At 51.7% G+C, this 21203-nt stretch overlaps 1 protein-coding gene across 3 annotated transcripts in view; it reads right to left on the bottom strand.

Moving 5' to 3' along the window:
- Slc6a6 (solute carrier family 6 member 6) overlaps positions 1–21203 on the bottom strand; it is a 74459-nt gene that overhangs the window by 26290 nt on the left and 26966 nt on the right. For 2 of the 3 annotated variants that reach the window (XM_052174335.1, XM_052174337.1), the window contains 3 exons: positions 8826–9065; positions 7366–7500; positions 6195–6429 (listed from right to left, as the gene is read on the bottom strand). In XM_052174335.1, coding sequence (XP_052030295.1) covers positions 6195–6429; positions 7366–7500; positions 8826–9054 — 599 coding nt within the window. In that variant the 5' untranslated portion in view covers positions 9055–9065. Of the gene's footprint in view, positions 1–6194; positions 6430–7365; positions 7501–8825; positions 9066–20360; positions 20478–21203 lie in introns of all 3 variants that reach the window. The other variant, XM_052174334.1, reaches the window with a different exon arrangement.

Genomic DNA, 21203 nt, shown 5'->3' with positions numbered 1-21203 from the left:
AGAAAGTAGCACCGGCTTTTAAAGGCCCTCCAGGAGCTAGGAGACTAGCTCTTCCAGAGGATCTGGGTTTGATTCCTAGCACCCACAGGGTAGGTAGGAATCATGTGTAGCTCCAGTTCCAAGAGAAATGGGTCCCTCTTCTGGCTTCTAGGGGCATCAAGCAAACAAGTGACTCTGTCTCTCTGTCTCTCTGTCTGTCTGTCTGTCTCTCTCTCTCTCTCTCTCTCTCTCTCTCTCTCTCTCTCTCTCACACACACACACACACACAAGAAAAACACCTATAGACATAAAATATAATTAAATACAATTTTAAGTAATACAGGGACCTCCAGTCTCCACTACAAGCTGGGATCATCTGGTGCCTCACGACAGCATCATGGGGTAACTTCACAAAGCGGGCTAACGGTCAATCACGTCCAGTTGGGCCCCTGCCAAGCCAAGACCTGGCAGCACCACAGAACAAAAAGCCCTTCCCATTTAACATTTAGCACTTGGGTGCCAGCCACAAAAGCTCAAAGCACGGGGAGAAACAGCCCATGCTCCTGTGAATGGGCCACATCAGGGGAGAAAAATGTCGCCCTACTCCACACCGTCACATACAGCCCTCTCCCTGGCCTGCCCCCACGGGAGTGCCCTCCACCGCTGAGGCTCCAGCTGACTTGCTGAAGCCTGCCTTTCTTCCCACTGGCTCCGACCACTCCAGGGACAATGTGCTGACAGCCATCTACTCGGCTGATGTTTGACTGTGAAACCATGTCTCTGTTCTTTGGGGGCAATCCTTCAAGAAGCTCAAAATTCCAAAGCCAGATCTTCCTGGTTCTGACAGCCCTATCCAGGACACAACTGCCTTACTATGCATTCTCACCGCCCTGTTAGGCAAGCTGGCTACCCAACGGTGCCCGCTGCTGCAGGGCCCCATCGAGAAGAGTAGCTCTGGGCAGCTAGGACAAGCATATGAGTCCTTTGTTCCTCTGCTGCTGGGGACAGTCCTTATAGGGTGTCATGATGGCATCGAGTGACATTCTAAGGTAGATTTCCCTGACTCAACAGCTCCATTTCCAAGACCACCTCCTATTATCCTTCCAGCATGGGGGCTCCTAGACAAAGCAGGCACCAAAGTGTCCCTCTGTAGGGTACAGTAAGCTTTGGGGCAGGCACACTGGAATGCCACACAGCCAACAGACCAGTGTCAGGTGCTTGATGTGCTGATAAAGCAGTCTAACACCCTGGGGGACAGAGTGAGCCAGCAGAGCAGGGGACATCTGCCCAGGACAGGCGTTGTGATAGAAACTGCATGCATACCAGCCCGTGAGCATCACCTGGGGACAGCGACTCAGCAATAACTGCAGCTCTTTGCTGTGTGTTTGCGATATATCTTTACAGACATATTTAAAAGGTTTGGTGGTGGTGGTTTTTTTTTTGTAGGCTTGTTTGTTTGTTTTGAGACAGGGTCTCATGTAGCCCAGGGTGTCCTTAAATGGTTGATCCTCTTGCTTCTCCCTAAAATTAGGCAATACTGAAATAATACAGGTCTGTCATCAGGTCTCACCTAGCATACCAGGGCCACACAATGTCCCGTCATGTTCTAACAAAGCCCCAGGCAGGTCGGAGCAGGAGAGCAGCCAGTCACCTGAGTCCCAGCAGGGACCCTCTCCTAGTCCTCTCTGAATTGCTCCCTCTAAGGAGGACTCATGGGTCCCCTGGACCTGCCTTCTCACAGCTTTGAGCACAGTGCTCAGGAAACCGCGGTGCTGTGCATGAGGGAATGCTGCCCCAGGGCACTCCTGGGTGCCTGCTACATCCTCCCACAACACCCTGCTCAGGCCCTACCGCGCTCCCACGCCACTATAGTAAGTTCTTCCAAGCCTCCCTGCTATACTATCTTCCACACTTGTCAGAAGGACCCCATGGTATCTGCAATGCCAGCTCAGATCCCTCCTTGGCTCCACGTCTTCCCACTTCCATCCTCACCAGCCTGTCACCGTCCCCTCAAAGCTACATGCTTGAAAGAATGTGGACAGTACCTAACAAGAAGGCTAGGAGAGCAAACACAGGAAGTCAGACACAGTGGGTGGACAGCTGTCTACCTCTCTCCCTCACCCGCCCCCTGGCTTCTCCCTCAGGGGTGGTGTGTGGTCCCCAACTGTGGAACTTGTGGGTTACCTCAGCTGCACAATCCCACCATTCACAGACAGCCTCTTTCCAAGGCTGTCACTGATGCACCACTCCCCAGGGAACCCTCCATCAAGAGCACCCCAGCCCTCTCCCTCGCCAGCACTAGTTCTTGCTTTCCTTTTATGATTGTACTTTCTGACTGGATAACGTGTCTGCCTACTAGCAAGCTAGGTCTGTGTATACAGGACCTACATCTGTTCCAACCACAGCACCGAGCACATGAAGGAGCTCACCTGATGTTAGGTGAGGGAATCCATTAGAGCCATTTGGTAGCTGGGGAAACTGAGGCTCAGTCACCCATTGACCCTAGGCAGTCATCAAGCCTGGAGCTGATTCCTTTCTTTCTGATGTCCCCTGAGACACATCAGTGTGGCCAGGCCAGGGCTCCCAGCCTTGGGCTTCTCACTATCTTCCAGAGGTAAGCTGCAGATCTTTTCCAAGAAAAAAAAAGGGCTGCATCTTGCCAGGACGGGAACTAAAAAAGAGTGGCTGGCCTGGACGCGCGTGTTTGCAGCCGGCTGCCCTGCTGCCGTCCAGTCAGCACTTGGAGATGTAAATTCGCCCTCAGAGTGGGCCAAATCGTTTCCTTTTGACTGCAGGCCAGCCGTTTATTGGCTGCAGCAGTCCCCTGGAGACTGGCAGAGGGAACAATTATAAAAGGGCCGCCTGCCTGAGCATGGGGCCCCCACACGGCCCTTCCTGCACCACCTCCTCCTCCTGACAGCTACGGAGGAAGATTGGCTGAGCAGGGCTTGTTTGCAAATATGACTCATTTCTTTGATTCTAATAGAATCTAATGATCCATGCTGGGCTCCCAGGGGGTTCTGCAGGAGCCTCGAAGGAAGGCCTGGCTCCAGCCTGCTGAAGGGCTTTTGGCCAGACCTGGCCCCGCCTGTCCTCTAAGGCCTGTGAGGGAAACAGGAGGTTTAGAGACAAAGGTGACCTCAGAGGGTGAGGACCAGTGTGGAACGGGGCCATAGGGGCAGAAGCTCTGTGACCCCATCACGCAGCCACTAAACATACCCTAATGTCAACATAAAATGTCAGTCTCTGGAGCCTCCTGGCTTCTCGTGGGAATCAGAGCTGCTGAGGCTAAGAAGGTTCCTGGCTTTACAGACAGGGTAAGTGTGACAGGGTCAGTCTATGACACAGACTCCTGATACAGGAGTCCACACCTGACCAGAGACTGAAGAAATGCAGATGTGCGTGCACACAGGCGGCAAAGCACCACATGACCTGTGGCCACGGCCTCAGCTCCAGGGCCTGCCCTGTATCACGGGTGTGGGAGGAGGGGTGGAACATAAGCAAAAGGTTCACTAACAGTGGACCTGTGTCCCTACTGGCTCCCCAGAACCCTAAACCCAAAACGTATCCAGGTTCCTTAGTGCCAGAGAGCAGATGTGAGTGTTAGGGCTGAGCTAACTCTGGCTCCTAGAGCATACAAGGGGCAGTTTGGCATTCCAACTGCCCTGACATCAGAGGGCTGGGATGTGTGAGAGCTACACTTAAGCCACACTGGGGAGCGGAGTTCCCCTCTGAGGTCTTCTGCCTCCTTGGTAACCAGCAGACAGGAGGGGCAGCAGGGTGGCTGACAGAGTCATGCAGTGATTAGAAACTGGGGAAGGGGATGGACTCTGCTCCCACCAAGCCCCATCACCTTTGGCTCCCAGACCTTAAGATCTGCAAGAGAAACAAAGGAAGACTGCCTGAACCTGGGCCGGCTCAGTGAGCAGAGCTGCCTCATCTTCCTCTCCAACAGGACGAGATCACAACATGAGGGAGAGGGGAGGCTCTTTAGTAGGGATGCACAAGAGTTTCAAGGACAAGGTAGAGATCAAGCAAGAAGCCAACGAGTGTCCTTTACCTGCAATACAGGGTCCATCAAGGGTGTGCTGGGGGTAGGGGGGGTGGCTGGATTCTGCACGCATGATGGAGGGCCAGTGAACTGCACATGAAACATGAGAGTTTTCCCACAATGCCTTGCTCTTTCACCGACTTGAGAAAGCTCAGGTGCTAGCCAGAGGGCTGATTGGGAAAAGCACTTGCCTCTAAATCTAACAACCTGAGTTCAGTCCCCGAAACTCATGTAAAAGTGTAAGGAGAGGTCAGAGTCGATATTCGTTGTCCTTTGACTGTCATGCATGTCCTGATGCACTTACTCCAGCCCTCCTAAAATAAATTAAATGAAGAAGAGGAGGAAGAGGAGGGGTTTTCCTGAAGTGATTTTGTCTCTGTTTTCCTGATGAGGAACGAAAGCCATGGGGCTTCTAGAACATGGGGGTGCTAGAGTGGACTCGGGGTGCGAGCAGAACACAGAGCAAAGGTCTTCCAAGACCTTCATGTCATAACGACAACTACCAGACAAAGGCAAAAAGAATGTGACTCCCTTGTCACCAGACCCTGTGGGCATTTGAGGGTTACATGCAGGTTCTAAATACCCCAGAAAGGATATTTAACCACAATGACGACATGGCATAAACAATACTCTGAAGTGTAGGAGCAGATTTTCAGGGTGGCCACGTAGGGATGCATGCAGCGAGGACTGCAGGATGGTCCCTACTGTGACCATCCCAGGTAAAGGACACTGAGGCCCAGAGAAGAGAGCACCTCTGCCCAAGACAGAAGTGACAGAACACAAGTTCAAACTCAGAAGGTAATGAGGTTCAGTAGATACCTCAGAAGCTGGCTAGGTGCCAGAGTCCTGGGAGGGGCAGCCCCGGTGTCCAAGCCATGCCAAGAACAGTAGAGAAAGGCCAGGGCTCGTGGCCTTGGGCCCCTTCAAGGGAAGACTGAAATGCCAACATTCCTTTGTTCAAAAACTCAACTATCTGAAGGGTGGGGAACAGGGTTGGGGAACATGCTTTTAACATTCCCTTTGTTTACTAGCAGAAAATATACACATCAGGAGACCCAAAGTCCCCAAAGCCCAGGGCCCTGCCTGGGAATGTAGTACAAAAGGCCCAGGCATGGCATAGGCCACCCAAATAAGACCTCCTGCAAACGAGAACAGCTGATCCATCCTTGTAGGAGTCCCAGCACAGCTCCGGCTTGATGGGCTCTGGCTTTGCTTCCTGGAAGCCAAGGAGAGAGATTCTCATCTTGTGGTAGTCTGGGGCAGACCTTCCTCTCTCCTGAGGCCTATACATGAGGCCTGATCCCAGTCATTTCCAGAGGTGAGAGGTTACCCCTGACTGAGCACCCCGAGTTAAGAGCACATGCTTATAGGGAAAGTGATGTACTCAAGGGTTTCTAATCAACTTCCATGAACTGTTAGGGTGTCCCGAAATGCAAGTTCATGAGAGTTACCCAAATGCCATTAACACGAGGAGACTGTCTACATGCTGGGACTTGCCCATCTGCTGCTCATGAGTAACCTCAAAGGGGGAAGACCAAGCGATGAGATTACACAAGCCATTCACTCCTAACGTTCGCTCCCTTTCAAGGCCACCCTCGCCACAAAAGAACTATCCACAAGACACATCAAGAGCAGAGCAACCAAACTGAGCACAGCCCAAACTGCCAGCAACTAGTCATGAGCTCAGCAAATAGTACTTGGTTAAAACCGCCATGTTTGGAGATGGTTGTTGCACTCTAAGACGTAACTAATACATATTTTTTGCTATCAACTCATCTTTTCATCTGAATAACTACATAAATGCATTTTTCTCTGTGTGATAAAGAATGTTTTTCTCAAAACACATTAAGAAAACTATAATTTTCAAACACCTGCACATCTCTCAACAGGAATCCCATGGAATAAGAATGATACATTTTCCTAATCTGACAGTTAAAGAAACTGAGGCTCAAAGGTGAAGTACAGTGACTTCCCTACAAAAATCAAATAGCTGTTCAGTGGTAAACTGGGATTCAACTCCAGCTTGTATAAGACAAAGGCATGGAGTTTTTTCCAGGTGTGTCCTCCTTCCCTCCAGAGACAGGGTCTGTCACAACCACAGAGGAAGATACTGTCCCCTCTAGACCTGCCCATGCCACTCCTCCCTCCCACAATGTAGCCTTACTCCCAGAACTCGATGACAGGCGAGGTGAAGTTGACGGCGCTAAGGGAGACCCAGTGACTCTCGTTCCTACGCAGGGTGTCCTCCATGCACTGTGGTGTGTTCCAGCTATGGTTGCAGTGAGCCCAGGGAAGATCCTTCTGGAAAGAGTGGAATAGGTAGTACGTGGCCCAGGCCAGGATGACAATGTAGTACACGTTCAGGAGGGACACGATGACGATGGACGCGTAGCCAATGCCTGTGGATGGGACGAGCAAATGGACACCAGTCACAAAGGAGGTACTTTCAACCGGGAGGCACTGGTGTGCCCAGTCTGTGGGACAAAGGGGTCTTCTTAACAGTAAGCAGGAGAGAGTCACAGGATGAAGGAGCAACTGGATAAAGGGACGAGTGACTGGTTAAAGAAATGGCAGCTGGAGGAGTCACAGGATGAAGAAGTGGGGACAGAACACTGACTGTGCAGTTGGATGGCTGGATGGAAATATTCATGGATAGATAGATGGAAAAATAGATGGGCTGATGTATAAATAGATGGATAGAAATGGGAATGAATGAATGGATGAATGAATGGAAACTTGGATAGATAGGAATATGGAAAGATGAGTAGATGAACAGAGATAATGGAAGGATGGATGGGTGGATGGATGGGTGGATGGGTGGATGGATGGATGGATGGGTGGATGGATAGATGGATGGATGGATGGATGGAAATATAGATGGACAGATGCATGGTAGATGGATAGAAATATAGATGAAAAGATGAATACATGGAAACATGAATGGGTAGATCTGCAGCCATTCTGTCTTCGCAGTAGCTCTATAGAGTGAGACTAATGTTTTCTAGACGAAATTGAGGCTCAATAACTTCCCTAAAGGAGAGGAGGAAAGAAGGCCTGAGCCCAGCCAGGTCTCCAGACTCCTTCCCTCTAAGACAGAAGCCAGTTCTCTCATGCAAACACCCACAGAGGTAGCCCCAAGGGGACTTTCTAAACAGTCAGGAACCTGCTGTATCTCCTTTCCCCTTGGTCCTCAGTGTCAGTGACAACATGAGCTGCCCTGGATCAGGCACTGATACACATGAGATCTGATAAACCCACAAGATAAAAAAACCCACTCAAAAAGACCTGGCAGTCCCAATGCATACAGACCCTGGTGACCCCAGCCACATACTCACCAGAGAACAAGGGGCAGATCTTCTCCCAGCAGGTGATGCCTCCTTCTGAGGTGTACTGGCCTATGATGACCTCCAGGAAAAACACAGGCAGGCCGCTCCCAAAGAGGAAAATAAAATACGGTATGAGGAACGCACCTGCCAATGAGCAGAGGAGAGAGGGTGAGGCTGTGTCTGTCACAGCATGGCCAGTGAGGCACTCACTCCCAAGCCCTCCCAACCAAAGGTATCAGAGGAGTGAGGGATGCCTAGCACAGAGGCCAAACTCAGACTCCGCTGAAGATTCTCCAGGCCTGCTACCCACCCCACCCACTAATCTGTAAATCTACCAGGTTCTCCAAGCCAACAGGCTGGTGCTTATGCCTGCCACCTGTCTGCCTTCTCCCCAGTATCCTTCCCAATAGAGGCTGCTAGGTCTGCTAGACCCGGGTACAGCACTACCTCCCTGCTGGAGCTTCACCCATCTGCCACAGGCCAGCCTGGGTCGGCAGCCAGGGAAGCAGGTTGGGTGGAAGGCAGGAGGAGGATATCTCCAGGTGGTGGTGGGTGCCAGGGGAGGAGGAGAGCAAAGGCTCTGGAGAGGGTGGTCCTACCTGTTGGACACTAATGGCTGCAGCGGGTGAACAAACCGTGTGAAATTGTGGGCACCTTGGGTCTAGGCTATCTGCTTTGTTCTGGGGAGCGTCTAAGACACTCATCAGAGTTCCCAAGGGGTCTGATACCTACGAGAGGTCAAGAAACCAGGCACTAAGAGAGGGTTCTCCAAAAAGTGACTGTCTTCCCAGGGCAGCAGGGAATATGCCTGCCTTTACAGTCATGTGACAGGTGGTCGCCACCTTCATTCTTCTCCTCTGGTCTCCCTCTGCGCCAGCGAGAACTGTCTCAAAGCTGGTGCTGCCTAACCTGGACACCCGAGAGGGCTCCCTCAGAGACCCCAGCAGGAGGAGACACCACACACACACACACACACACACACACACACAATTCAAACCCAAACCCAATGACTCAACCCACCACAGCTAGAACATCTTCACAGATGCCCCTTGTCCCCCTTCCCCTTTGCATTAACGACAAATGATACTGGTGTGTCATTTACAGAAAGAGACAGGACTAGCTTTGGGGGCTACATAGGGTGAGGTTAAGAAGTAAAATCGATCAAAGATGGTAAAAGGGAAGGCTTGGAGGAGCTCAGGGATGACAGAATACAGGAATGGAGAACGTGGACATCTGAGGTTGAGGGGACATGGGTCAGACAGTGCAAGCCAGGGGATCAGAGAGGATGAGGGAGGTCCTTTAAAAGGTGACATAGCCTGAGGCTGGCATGATGCCACCTTGTTCTTAGGCAGGCTGACCCTGTGTCTGAGGTACAGTTGGGCAGGATATACCTGGACCGGGAAGGGACACATGACTAGGAAAAGGTCTCTCGCACTCTGACCCTGGTCTTCAATTTGACGTAGACTCACCTCCACCATTTTTGTAGCAGAGGTATGGGAAACGCCAGACGTTGCCCAAACCCACGAAGCCTCCGGCCACAGACAGCACAAAGTCGATCTTGCTGGACCACTTCTCCCTCTGAGGGGGCTTCCCGTCCGCCTCATCCTCAGGCCGTGTTCCTGGGCTCTTCCCTGGAGAAGGCTTCAGGATGTCTTTGTGGAAGTCTTTCAGACATTGCAGCTTCTCCTTGGTGGCCATCTCCTCGTTTTCTGTTGGAGGCAGAACAACATGGACGACTTAAGACCGGTCCCAGTCCCCAGGCTTCAGCGGGAGCTTGCCCCTCCATCAGCGCCCATCAAAGAAGCCGTCTACATCCCCACAATCTCAGAATTCAGGCCCCAAATACATGGAACCCATAGAACCAACAGGCTTCATTTCTCAAGCACCAGCTTAAAACAGAAGCACTGGTGGCCCAGGATTGTCATGTCCAAACATCACATTTCATTCAGCCTGTGTACCCTGGACAGTTCCTCATCTTCCAAAGGAGAGAGAGCCTGTCTGAAGCTCCCCACACTGACAGACACTTCCCTGACTTGAAATCTGCACAAAACAACAAACAAACAAACAAACAAACAAAAACCCAGCAACTCACTCACATCTCAGTTACACCTCAGTGCAGAGCCTAGTGTGGAGCCTGACCTACCAGAGCACCTGTTCCCAGATGAATAAGTGAATTGGGAAGACAGTATTGCACAGGATGCAATACTGGGAAAACAGGCTTCACCATTAGAGTATAGAAAATGGACAGTTACAGAATGGTTTTGTAGCAGGAAAAAAAATAAGGCTTTCTTATACAGAATCATACAGCTGAGGATATGACACAGGGGCTAACTAGGCAAGTGTGGAACGTGCAAGGAAAGCCAGGGTCCCACTCTCAGGCTGTGAACCAGGACTTGCTATTTAGTGTCCATTTTTCAGTCCAGCTGACTCCAGGCTAAACACATGGATTCTAGCAAGCAGGGTCTTACTCTCTGGCGCCAGCTGGTATCAGACATCAGGAGGCCTTCTAAGCCCCTGACACAGTTCGGGGTCCCCTTAGGCACCTCCTTGCTTGGACCCCACTCTGGTTGGAGGGTCTGACACTTGCTGTCTTCTCCTAGCAGCTCCTTGAGTCTCTGAAGCTCAGTTGAGAGGTAATCACCATCCATTCATGCCATCAAAGAATACAGAAAGATAACCACGCACATTAGAGCCCTGTGTCAGGTCAGGGGGCCCTGTGTGCGCAGCTGTACACACAGCATGGCACAGGGCCACAGGATAAGGCTAGCCCAGGGGCACCCATAGCTGGTGGCCCTTCCTGCTCTATTCTAAGCCTCGGTTTCCCAATCTGCAGAATAAAAAGAGTGACAGTGAAGGTAGTCATATAACCCACGACAGCCTTTGTTTGACTCTATCATCCGAGCTGAGAGGAAACACTGAAGTATCAGATTTCAGAGGAAAAATGGAAAATTTGAAGTTCTCTTACAAAATGGGAAGGTCAGAGCACACAGGATCTGTGTTCTTCATCTGAGCACCCACTGGAGTCCATGCAAGGCATCCTTGTTCCCAGGGCATGCCCTCTGGGAGAGTACCTTCACCTGCTTGGCTGCATTTTTCTTGCCACCGCCAACCCTACCTGAACAGCAATGGAGCTGGCCATGCCCACCCGACCCAGCTGCTGCCTTGTCTGCAGCCAGACCACAGGCTTGTAGAGATAAGGATCTGTCCTGTTTATACTACAGAAGCCCAGCACACAGTAGGACATCAGGAAAGTGCCTCCGTGTAAACAGAACCAACAGACTCCAAGAGGCATACACTGAGGCCTCGCGCTAAGTCTCAGCGTGTCTGACGGAGACATTAAGGTACACAGACATGACAGGCCAGGTCCCTAGGGGGGTTCTGCAAGGAGCTCAATAACTCTGCTTCCCCCACGCCTCCTTCCTCTCACTGGCTGGCTTGGGGTGGGGGACCCCAATTGTTTCACTATCTGGCAGTAAGCAGACCAAGAAAGGCTTCCTGGAGCCACTGGGCAGACCCCGGAGTCCTTCCTCTGTCTGGGGGAGCATCCGCATGGCCTTTCTCTGCGGCTCCCCCGGGGCCTCATGGCTCTGCAGGTCTGTGGCCACTGTGAAAACAGCTCAGCAGCCAGCATTGTTCCCGCAGCAGGTCAGCAGCTCCCGATGGTTATCTGAACAGCTCATTGTGGCCTGTGGTGGGCGCATAATTGGAGGATGTGGGACTCCGCTCCCTCCCAGGGAAGGGTCCGCTCAAGAATGACCTGGAGCCTCCGACAGAGAAGGGCTGATCCACCCTTTGGACACGTCTCAGTCCTTGAGACTCCACAAGGTCAGCCTAGCCTTTAAACTTAAGAGAGAAGGAGGAGGAGCAAGCGGAAGGGCAGCCTCCAGCAGTAAGGAGGGATAGGAGCTGGACAAGGGTCTCCTCACCTCACTGTCAGCTACTGGCCATGCCTGGTCCAAAAAGAAGCCAGATTCTGATGCCCTGTTGCCTGCTGTCCTGATAACCTTGGTTCTCTATTCTAGGCCCTCAGACCCACTAATAAGTCTGTTTTCAGAGAACCCTGAGTATAGAGGGTTCCCAAAGATGCCTGTATCTAGACTGATTTGCTGTATAAGGAATCTATCCCTAGATACTCTCGCAATTCCATCTATTATCATGTCGCCCAAGACTGAACCATGGTGGCTGGGGCCTGAGTGAGGCAGTGCAGTGCCTGTCTGTGCTGGGCACTGTGAGGTTCTGCATGGAGACTCCTTAGTCCCTCAGATGCATCCAGGAGTCTGACCCTTCTTCACCATCCTACCTGTGGGAGTGTGGTCCAAACCCATTTGCCTTTGGAGAACTCAAGGCCTAGGGCTCCTGCCTCAGCATCACCTCCAACCCTCAGACTAGCTGGAAATCGCAGGGTTACTGTCTTGGGGGCAGGGCACCACCCAGGCTTTGGACTTTGCTGGGTTGAGAGAAGGTCGACCTGCCCATTTTCCTCTTACATTCTTATTCCAAGACCATCGCGTGTGCCTGAGCAGCGGCCCTGCAATATACCATTCCAGCAGCAAGACCTGCAGATCCACTCTGCACATTCTTGGCATCCACCCCCACGTCCCTGTCACCATGGCAACCCCCCCCTCTCTCAGTCAGCAGCCCCTAGCACAGGCATCTACAGCAGCCTCCTCATAGGTCTCCTGCTCTGCTGCACCCCTCCCCAGTCTATTCTCATGCAGCAGCTGAAGGCAGCTTAAAAATTACATTCAGAATGGACCCCAGCTCACTGCTAGAGGGAAACGCAAGGTCCACCCCAGCCCCTGGCCCTGCTAGATCTCAAGCAAGACTTACACACCCTTAGATCCTACCCTCCCCTGTGGAACACTGGCCCCACAGGAATGCTGGAGCTCCCCTCACACCCTATGCCAGCTGCTCCAGGACCTGTGGTGGCAGCTTGGTCCCTGTAGGGAACATGAGACTTGACAGAGGGACTGAGAGCTACTTAAAAGGCTGAATGACCTTAGGCAAGATAGTCAGCCTCTCTGGTCTTCATTGTTCTCATCTGTGGAGCGGTAGTACCTGTCATGGGGTACAGAGAAAGAAATGAGGGGGTGCATAGACTAGCTCAGAACAGCAAGTGGCATGTAGCAAGCACACCCTAAAATAACAGCTGGTGTCATTATCACCAACTCCATGGTGGGTAAGGCCTTCTCGATCCACTCAGGAGATACGATGAGCAAGCCCCAGCCAACTCTGAATCCAGATCACTGGATTGAGCTGGTACCACACAGGCCCTGAGTCTGCCTCTGCCAGCCCTCTGCTGGCCCAGCCTGACTTCTTGAGACACCCTCTCTAGGGTCCACCTTTACAGACTCAACTGAGGCCAGTCCACCCCCCGTGGTGATCAAGCGGCCACAGCGCAGCACAGTGAGTCCCTTTCACACCATCTGCCTGCAGCCTGCCTCTCCAAGCCAGGAGCTGTTTCTCTTGGCTTGGGGCCCCACCCGGGGTTGTTCCGCAGTGGTGAAGATCCCTAATTCTCATTCTGGGAGCATCCTCGTGGTTACCACAGCTACAGGTGATTAGAATGCATGGAGTTATAAGCTCCAGGTCTAAATGTCCCTCCCCGTTCTGAAAACACTGTCCCTTTTCCAGGGGTGGCAAGCCAGATGTGGCTGTGCCTGAATGCTGGCTTACTTGAAGATCACTGACAAGTTTTACCACACATACAGTCAGGTTGACACCGGGACTAGTGACATGGGCCAGATATACTTTTGTAGCCTCTGACCAGGTTAAAAACATCAGACATTTTTAGTACGCAGGCTAACCTATTTCAGAACTATTTCCCATTCTGTCATTCTTTGAAGGACAGGAAGGGAGGTGTGCAGAGGGGGAAGACAGTCTCATGTGTCCCAGGCTGGCCTTGAACTCACTAGTAACAGAGATGACCTGGAACATCTGACCCCTCTTCCTGCCTCCATCTTTCCCTTTGCTGTGCTGGAACTACAGGCCAGCACCATCACACCAGGCTTATGAAGTTCTGGAGTTTGAATCAAAGGCCTGGCACATGCCAGGCAACCGCTCAGGCTGCTCCACAGCCCACAGAGACTTCTAATATGTTCAGAACAGAAGCAGATGGGTGAGTAGAGAAATGGTAACCCACCCACCACCCCAGGCCACACACAGGGGCCAGAGCAGGTGGAGCAGAATCCCCATATTGCCTCATGCCTATAGCAGAGTACACACCCAAAGAGTCTATTGAACATACACAGGGCTGCTGGGTCAGAGAAGTGGCCCTGTCCAATGCAGAGCTCACAGACTGGGGACTCAGAGACAGCTCCTGCCCGCGTACCTCCCACGGCCTGTCTAGCCCCTGTGGCCCTCAGGCATCCATGTGCTAGCCAGGCAGGTCTTGTCACTGATTTAAGCTGCCCCTACCTCCACAGCATTTGCCTCTGTACTCTAAGACAAGCTTCCAATGTTAGCACGCCCCTCCAGAACCTAGATCCCCTCAAACAAAAGACCCCCTCTAGAAATGATTAAAATCTTATCGCTGGCACTGTCACCATTCTCTTATCAAGGAGTCAGGCACGGATCTGTTTCCTCTTGTGCTTGTCCCCAGCCCACCCCAGTGCCTAGCACTCAGCGTGTGTCCTCGCAGGGAGCTTGGTGAGAGATTAGGCTGCCACTCAGGGAGCCTCTGCAGGAGGAACGAGATGTTCTGTGTGCAGTGTGAGCTGCTCTCAAAACTAGGGCAGGAGACGAGTCCCACGCCCATTGCACACATGAAGATGCTTTAGCCTGGAAGTCCCCTGCAGAGGTGAGCCTGTGGCTAGACCCCTTTGTGTCCGACCCAGAGAAGCGCCTCCCTTCTGTCCTTTCCCTGTCCACTGCAGAGCCATTAGTAGGCATGAGTCTCCAAGAGGAGGCCATAAAGATACTGCATGAACCAGGGCAAAGAGCGGCAGCCTCTTAGTGCTTCACTCCCCTCATTGGAATTCACTTGAATAATGACGATGATGACGATGACGATGATGATGATGATAAATATATTTGAAAACTGTCAAGGAGTTATAATTTTCAGCGTTCTCTCCATTCTGTAAGTATGTAAGACAGTTGGTTTGATATAGCCATTCCATAACAGATATGTATCTAAAAACCTCATGTTCAGTTAGAGAGATGGCTCAGTGGTTAAAAGCACTTGCTGCCCTTCCAGAGGACACAGGTTTGGTTCCTAGCCCCTACAGGGTAGTCATAAGACTCCAGTTCTGTAGGGTGTGATGCCCTCTCTAGCTATGTTGGCACTGCACACATGTGATACACAATACATATATTCAGTCTAAGTACTTGTGTATATATAAAATAATGCATTAAAATGACATGTTGTATATACCATAAATATATACAATTGCTGCCAATTTTAATATAGTACAAGCCAGGTGTGGCTTGCAACCCCAGCCTCTGGGAGACTGAAGTAGCTGCACTGTCAGCAATCTGGGCTTCATGGTGAGCAGCTTAACTACAAAGCATGGCCCTGTCTCAAAACAAAATAATAAACAAATACAGAGGCTGGAGAGATGGCTCAATGGCTAAGAGTACCCAGGTTTGATTCCCAGCATCCACAGTTCACTGTCTGTAACTTCAGCTCCAAGGAATCTAATGCCCTCCTCTGGCCTCTGGGCACCAGGTACAGCAGACAAGCAGGCAAAATACTCATCTATGTAAAATAAATATTGTTATAAAGGAAGAGAAAGAGCTATACGTAATGGTACCCACATGTCCACTCAGCACTATGCAAAGATCCCCCCCCCCCGATATTCTTTTAGTTAACTCCCTCCAAACATGCCTTCATCACCTTGCTGATGGCACCACCCAGAGAGGTGAAGCCACTTGGTCATGGCCACACGATGCCTACTTGAGCTGAGTGAATGACTCCTAGGTCCGTCCAAAGCCCATGTTCTCAATCACTTGTGACAGTCATGGATGCCATCTCTACAACTTCACAAGAACCTGGTGCCTTTAAGAAGCCAGCTATAGGACAGACAGGATGGATCAGTGGTTAAGAACATTTACTGCTCTTCCAGAGGATGCTAGCTCAGTATCGTCACCTACATGATAGTTCACTACCCGTAACTCCAGTCCCTAGGTAATCCAACACCTACTCTGGCTGGCATGAGGTGCATAGATACGCATGCAGACAAAATACTCATGCCCATAAAATAAAATTAAATAAACTCTTTGAATAAAGAAGAGGAGGAGGAGAAGAAGGAAGAAAAGGAGGAGGAAGAGAAGGAGGAGAAGGAAGAAGAGGAGGAGAAGGAGGAGGAGGCCAACTACAGGCTAATGAGATGGCTCAGGGAACAAAAGTGCTTTGCCACAAGCCCTAGAACCCACATGATAGGAGCGAGCTGCTGTCCTCTGACCTTCTTCACACAGCCAGTGTGATCTGTGCACATACAAACCCATACATACTCAATAAATACAATTTTTAAAAAAATATTAAAGACAAGCCACTGGGTCAGCTGACAGATTAGGGAACCAAACTCAAACAAGGAAGTGAAGGGCCACGTCACATGACAGACTGGACCAGGGGTCATGGGACTGAGTTGTGGGCACAGATAAAACAACAGTATGCACAGGGGCCTGCTTCCGTCAGCAAGAACATCTCACAGATCAGAAGGGGTTCATTGGTACAGTCTCTACAGACTAATAGATACATCTAGGTGCAAGGAGCAGGAGGGCTGGGATCCATTAGTAATGTCTGAGTAGGAGGGCTGTGATCCACTAGAAGTGTCTGCCAAGGGTAAGCTGTTCTGCTCGGGTTCCGTGCCTGGCCCTGAGAAGTATTTAGCAAGCAACCTCGCTGAATCAAGTAAGCTGAGTTAACAGTGCAGCTCTGCCCTTTAAGCAGCATAAATGCTTCTGTAAAGAGAACATAAATCTCAGCTTTTAGAAGGAAGCATCAGGATCAGGAGTTCAAGGTCTTCCTCAGCTACATAGTAAGTTTCAGGTTAGCCTGAGCTACATGAGACTGGTTTTAAAAATTAAGGAGAAATTAATTTTTAAAGCCTTTGTTTTTTTAAAATACATACACCTTTAACAGATTTAATCATTTAATTGAATCATACGGCCTTCATCTTTTGGTTATCTGTTTGTGCAAAGAGGCTAAGCCAAGCGTGACAACTGAACCATCTCCAAGGGGTCTGGCAGGCAAAGGCAGAACAGAAGAGCAGGGAAAATGGACACCTCTAGGCTCCCAACACCAAAGGTGCCTCTGGGACTAGGATCCCCTGGGACCATCTCCTCCAAGGTGTCTTAAGAGATCTGGACTGCGCTGGTCTATTTCCCAACTTCTCTAGCACATTGTCCTCTAAACACAAAGAAAAAGGGGGGTGACCCAGTCTCCGTCCCTCGAGGCCCACTTCAGTCAGACCACTGCCCAGCTCAGTGATCATAACCCCGGCGAAGGCAGGGCGAGGTCAGTCAGGATACATATACTTGGCTCATTGGCTGGAGCCACAATGGCTTGTCCCCATGAGGTCAACCAGGAAGCCTGCGGTTTCCCTGGCCAGAAGCAGAGCACAAAACAATGAGCAGCACTGCTCTTACCCGGGTGAAAGTGAACCTGCATCATCTTAGCACCATCTCTGGGCAGGGTGCCTGTCTGTGTACCTGGGACTCAGCATCCCGCTCCTCACCCGACTGCAGCCCCACCCTCTGAGCCTGGGATGGGAGGCTGAGGCTCAGTGCAGGGACACTCTTGCCCCAAATTCTCAGGATTTATACCCAGAATCCAGGACACTGGTGTCCCCCAGGACAGTGGAACCTGAAAATTTGAACAATCCCTTTTACCAGCTTACAAGGCCAAGAAGATGCAGTGATGGGTTCTGTTTACAGCCGCGCACACAGCTGGACTCTACACCCAGATAGTTCCGCTCCCCACCACACTGCCATCAAGCTGAGACCTAGCTAGACAATCCTGGGGAACAGAGCTCTGAGGGGAGGCGCTAGTTATGGACAAAGGCAGCCAGACAGGACCCGAAGGGGTGGTTCAGCAGTGAAGAACGCCAGCTGCTCTTCCAGAGGACCTGGGATCTGTTCCCAGCACCCACATGGTAGCTCAAATATGTATGTATGTATATATATATATATATATATATATATATATATATATATATACATATATATATGTGTGTGTGTGTGTAGATATCTAGTACAGCTCTTTAATTTCAGCACTCAGGAGGCAGAGGCAGGCTGATCTCTGTGAGTTTGAGGCTAGCCTGGTCTACACAGCAAGTTCCAGTCCAGACAGAGCTACATGGCAAGACCCTGTCTCAAAAACACAAACAAATAAATAAAACTTAAAAGACAGATAAATTAGACCTGTCAAATAAGCAGGTATCCTGAGGATGCCGGCGCCTGTGGGCACAGGACCTCCAGGCCAGGTTTAAACTTTGGTTTATCCTGAGTGTCCCACTGTCCCACTGAGGGGTAAAAATCCTTTCATCTACAAGCCCCAACTATCCTCGAGGCCCTGCCTAACCCTCCTTCCAGCTCAGGAAGTGAGTCTGAAGGGCCCACTTGGGGTGTTATGAGACCTTCTGGTCAATTAGCCCCAGCACCTCAGAGCTATACTCTGAGCAGAGCTACTCTGGGGATGGGGGCCTGGCAGCTGCTTTGTGTACAAAGGACCAATGGGCAGCTGCCCTTCCGAAGGCCCACCCCTGGTGATATGGGGAAGACAGTGTCTGTCAGCACAGGGCTAGCACCAGACTCCAGAGATGAAGCCAAGCTCTGCAAAGCACAGGGCCACCCTTCTATGAAAACGTGACTCCAAGCCTGGCTCAGAGGAACAGTTCTCCCTGGTGACAGGAGGTGGCTGTGTGGCAGCAGAGCCCCATCTGTCACCTGCCTGTCATCTACTTGTTTGGTCTGGTTACGGGGTCATCCTATTGTTCCCTAGGATCAGAGACAGTGGGAAAGCAACACAGAAATCACGAGGAGTTCATAGGAAAGACAGGAGGGGCTTCCACGGTAGGAAGAGGCTGACAGAGGAGGTGCAGGAAAGACCCCTCCCCTCTGAGCTGGACGCTCACAGTCTAGGCTGGGGGTGGGGTGGGAGGTAAGGCCTAGCCACCAAATGCTATTCAGCAGACCTCCAGCTTCTAGTAACCAAGCTAGGCAGGAGGAGGAGGGGAGGAAGGGAGGGCAGGGAGGGGAGAGGCAGATGGAGGAGGAAGAAGAGGAGAGAGCAGGGAGGGAAGAAAAGGGGGGGGACTGGTAGGGGAGGGAGAAGAAGGAAGTAGCAAAACGCAAGACTTGACTGCACCAAGTCGTCTCCAGGACGCTCAGGGCCCATCTCAGAAGCAGGGCCGGGTGTGTGCACCTGGAGATTGTGTACACTCAAAGCTTCGGGGATGCCACGCCCAGCTCCTGACCTGGCCAGCCACCTGTCTGCTTTAGTGCCTGGGTGGACGAGCTCTAAGCTCTGAAGGGGCAGCACTGCCCCTCCCCCTCCCTGCCCCTCCCCCTCTCCACCCCTCTCTCTCCTCCCCCTCAGCTGAGGAGCCAGGGGAGGGTGAGTCAGCAGGCACCGGCTCCTGGCACTGACTCACCCGCCACAGGGCTGTCATTCACCTCTAGCAGTGTCACTTCCCCAGCATCAGGGCCATGGGCCTCTTGTACTGGGGGGGTGGGGCGCCAGGGTCCTGGGGCGGGCGCTGTGGAGCCCCAGATCATTCCTGGAGGCTTCAGCACATCCCCAAACTTCCCCTTTTCAAGCTACAGAAACCCAAGGCTGCACCTGTGTACTCTGTGTATGAAAGGGAAGCACAGCCCGTTTGTCTTTCTCTCTCTGCAGAAATGCAAGAAAAGCCTCAAGTTTAGCCGGGCCACCTCGTGACCCCTCCACACTGCCAGGCCCCTAATGCTATCCTTGGTGCCCTCTGACGTCCTGGCTTCATGGAGAGCAAGCAGTATACTCTGCTCTGTGACCTTAGGCAAGTCACTGGCCCTGGGCCTCAGTCTTACCCTCTGTGCAGTAGGCACAATGTCTGGGTGATATTTTGAATGCAGCCTTCCCCTCAGTGTTCCTCTTTTAATGCTTCTTTCTCCCCCACAGGAAGAATGTCCTTCCTTACTCACACCAAAGCCCAATCAGGCTGTGGACCTAAAAGCACAGCACCCTCTACCCAGAGTCACCCTCTGTTCTGAACAAAGGAGACACCGTACCTGCTTCCTCACCCTACCCCCTAGGAGCTGAAGACCTCCAAAGGATGCTTTCTCACACCCCACACCTGGGCTCCAAAGTGCCCTTGATGTGGGACACTACTCCATCCAAGAGTAATGAACAGAACCCTCACCAGGCCGTGACGGCCAGCCTCCAGGGCAATGGCCACATGGCCTCTCTAACCACACCACCAGCCTGTGTTCCGCTGTCTATCACTCAGCCCACCCACTGAGAGTCCTAGCTGCTTCCTGCCGTCAATCACAGTAAACACAGCAAAGAGGAGCCTGCTGATGCTCAGAGCAGGCTTGCCCTGCAGAGCCACGGGCAAAGCACAGGGACAGACACACACCTAGAACACGTGTGAAAGAAAGGCAGAGAGACCTGGAACCTGTTCCCGGCCACAGAGCACAACTTCCCCAAGAAGACGAACAGTCTTGTTTGTTTTTTGGAGAGCCCCAAATCTTCGCTTCAGTTTCTATCATACAACCACCTTCTCTGAGTAGCTAGCCCTCCGGGTGACTCTGAGGTAAACCGGCTGTGGCCTTTCCACAAAGGTTTGTCAAGTACCAGGGAATTCCCCTGGAGGCTGCATGGCAGGGCCAGAGAAGTGCACCCAGACACAATCCCACTCTGTGGTGAGGAAACCAAGGCCTATCATGGGTAGCCCAACTCCGATGGCCACAGGAGACGTGCTCCAGAGAGGGAACTGGAGGAAGGTGGAGGGAGTGGGGACACTCCTAACACCCCCCACCCTGTGGATAAAATAGGTGGCAGAGAATAAGCTCCCATTGCAAACCTGGGTGCACGGGAGTCATATCTAACTCTGTCAGGCTGACGGACGTTGGTGCAGCGGGTGGCGGTGGCAGCGGCTTCCAGGGCTACAAGATGGTGCCTAACACCAGCTACTGCTTGGCTAGAAGAAAAACTCAGCGTTAAAATCCATGAGGGGAGCATCTGGAGGTTGACACAATCAGCTGTGTCTTCCTCCATGCACAGGGCGTCTCCCAGGGCAACCCCCTTGTCTGCCTCTCCGCTGCCAGCCCCAGTGCGCTCTTGTGATGCCCCCACCGAGGGCACAACACTGACTTCTCATGACCTGCCACTTAGGTGGGCATCGCAAGATGCAGACACACCAACTGCTGGAAACGCCTTGGAGGCGTGGCCCTCGCCAACTCACTTCCAGCAGACTCTGCCTGGCAGCCAGGTCCACCCCAGGTCGAGAACTAGCCACGAGGAGTCCCAGCCTCCTGCAGAGCTCTCTCTGAACTTCACCCAGAACCTAAGTGTCAGCAGCCCTTTCTGTCAGGTCCTGGGTGGGTGTGGACCCCCTTTTGTGACCCAGGACCCCCTCTTTCTCCTGGCATTCCTCTTTCCCACCCTGTGCTTGGAACATCATAGTTAAGGGTATTCCTTCTGAACCGGAAGCCTTCTCATGCATCTCAGATCCTGCCACGTCAAATCTACCATTCACCAGGGGCTGTGTTCTGGTTCAGATCTGGAAACGTTGGGCAAAGTTTCAAGATCTGTTTGAGAAACCTCAGTGTCTTTTCTTTTTCTTTGTTTCTTTGTTTCTTTGTTTACTTTCTTTTTCTTTTCTTTCTTTCGTTTCTTTCTTTTCTTTCTTTTTTTCCTTCCTTCC

The sequence above is a fragment of the Apodemus sylvaticus genome, chromosome 2, assembly GCF_947179515.1.
Source record: "Apodemus sylvaticus chromosome 2, mApoSyl1.1, whole genome shotgun sequence".
NCBI classification, from domain to species: domain Eukaryota; kingdom Metazoa; phylum Chordata; class Mammalia; order Rodentia; family Muridae; genus Apodemus; species Apodemus sylvaticus.
This window is presented reverse-complemented; position numbering and strand designations above follow the sequence as displayed.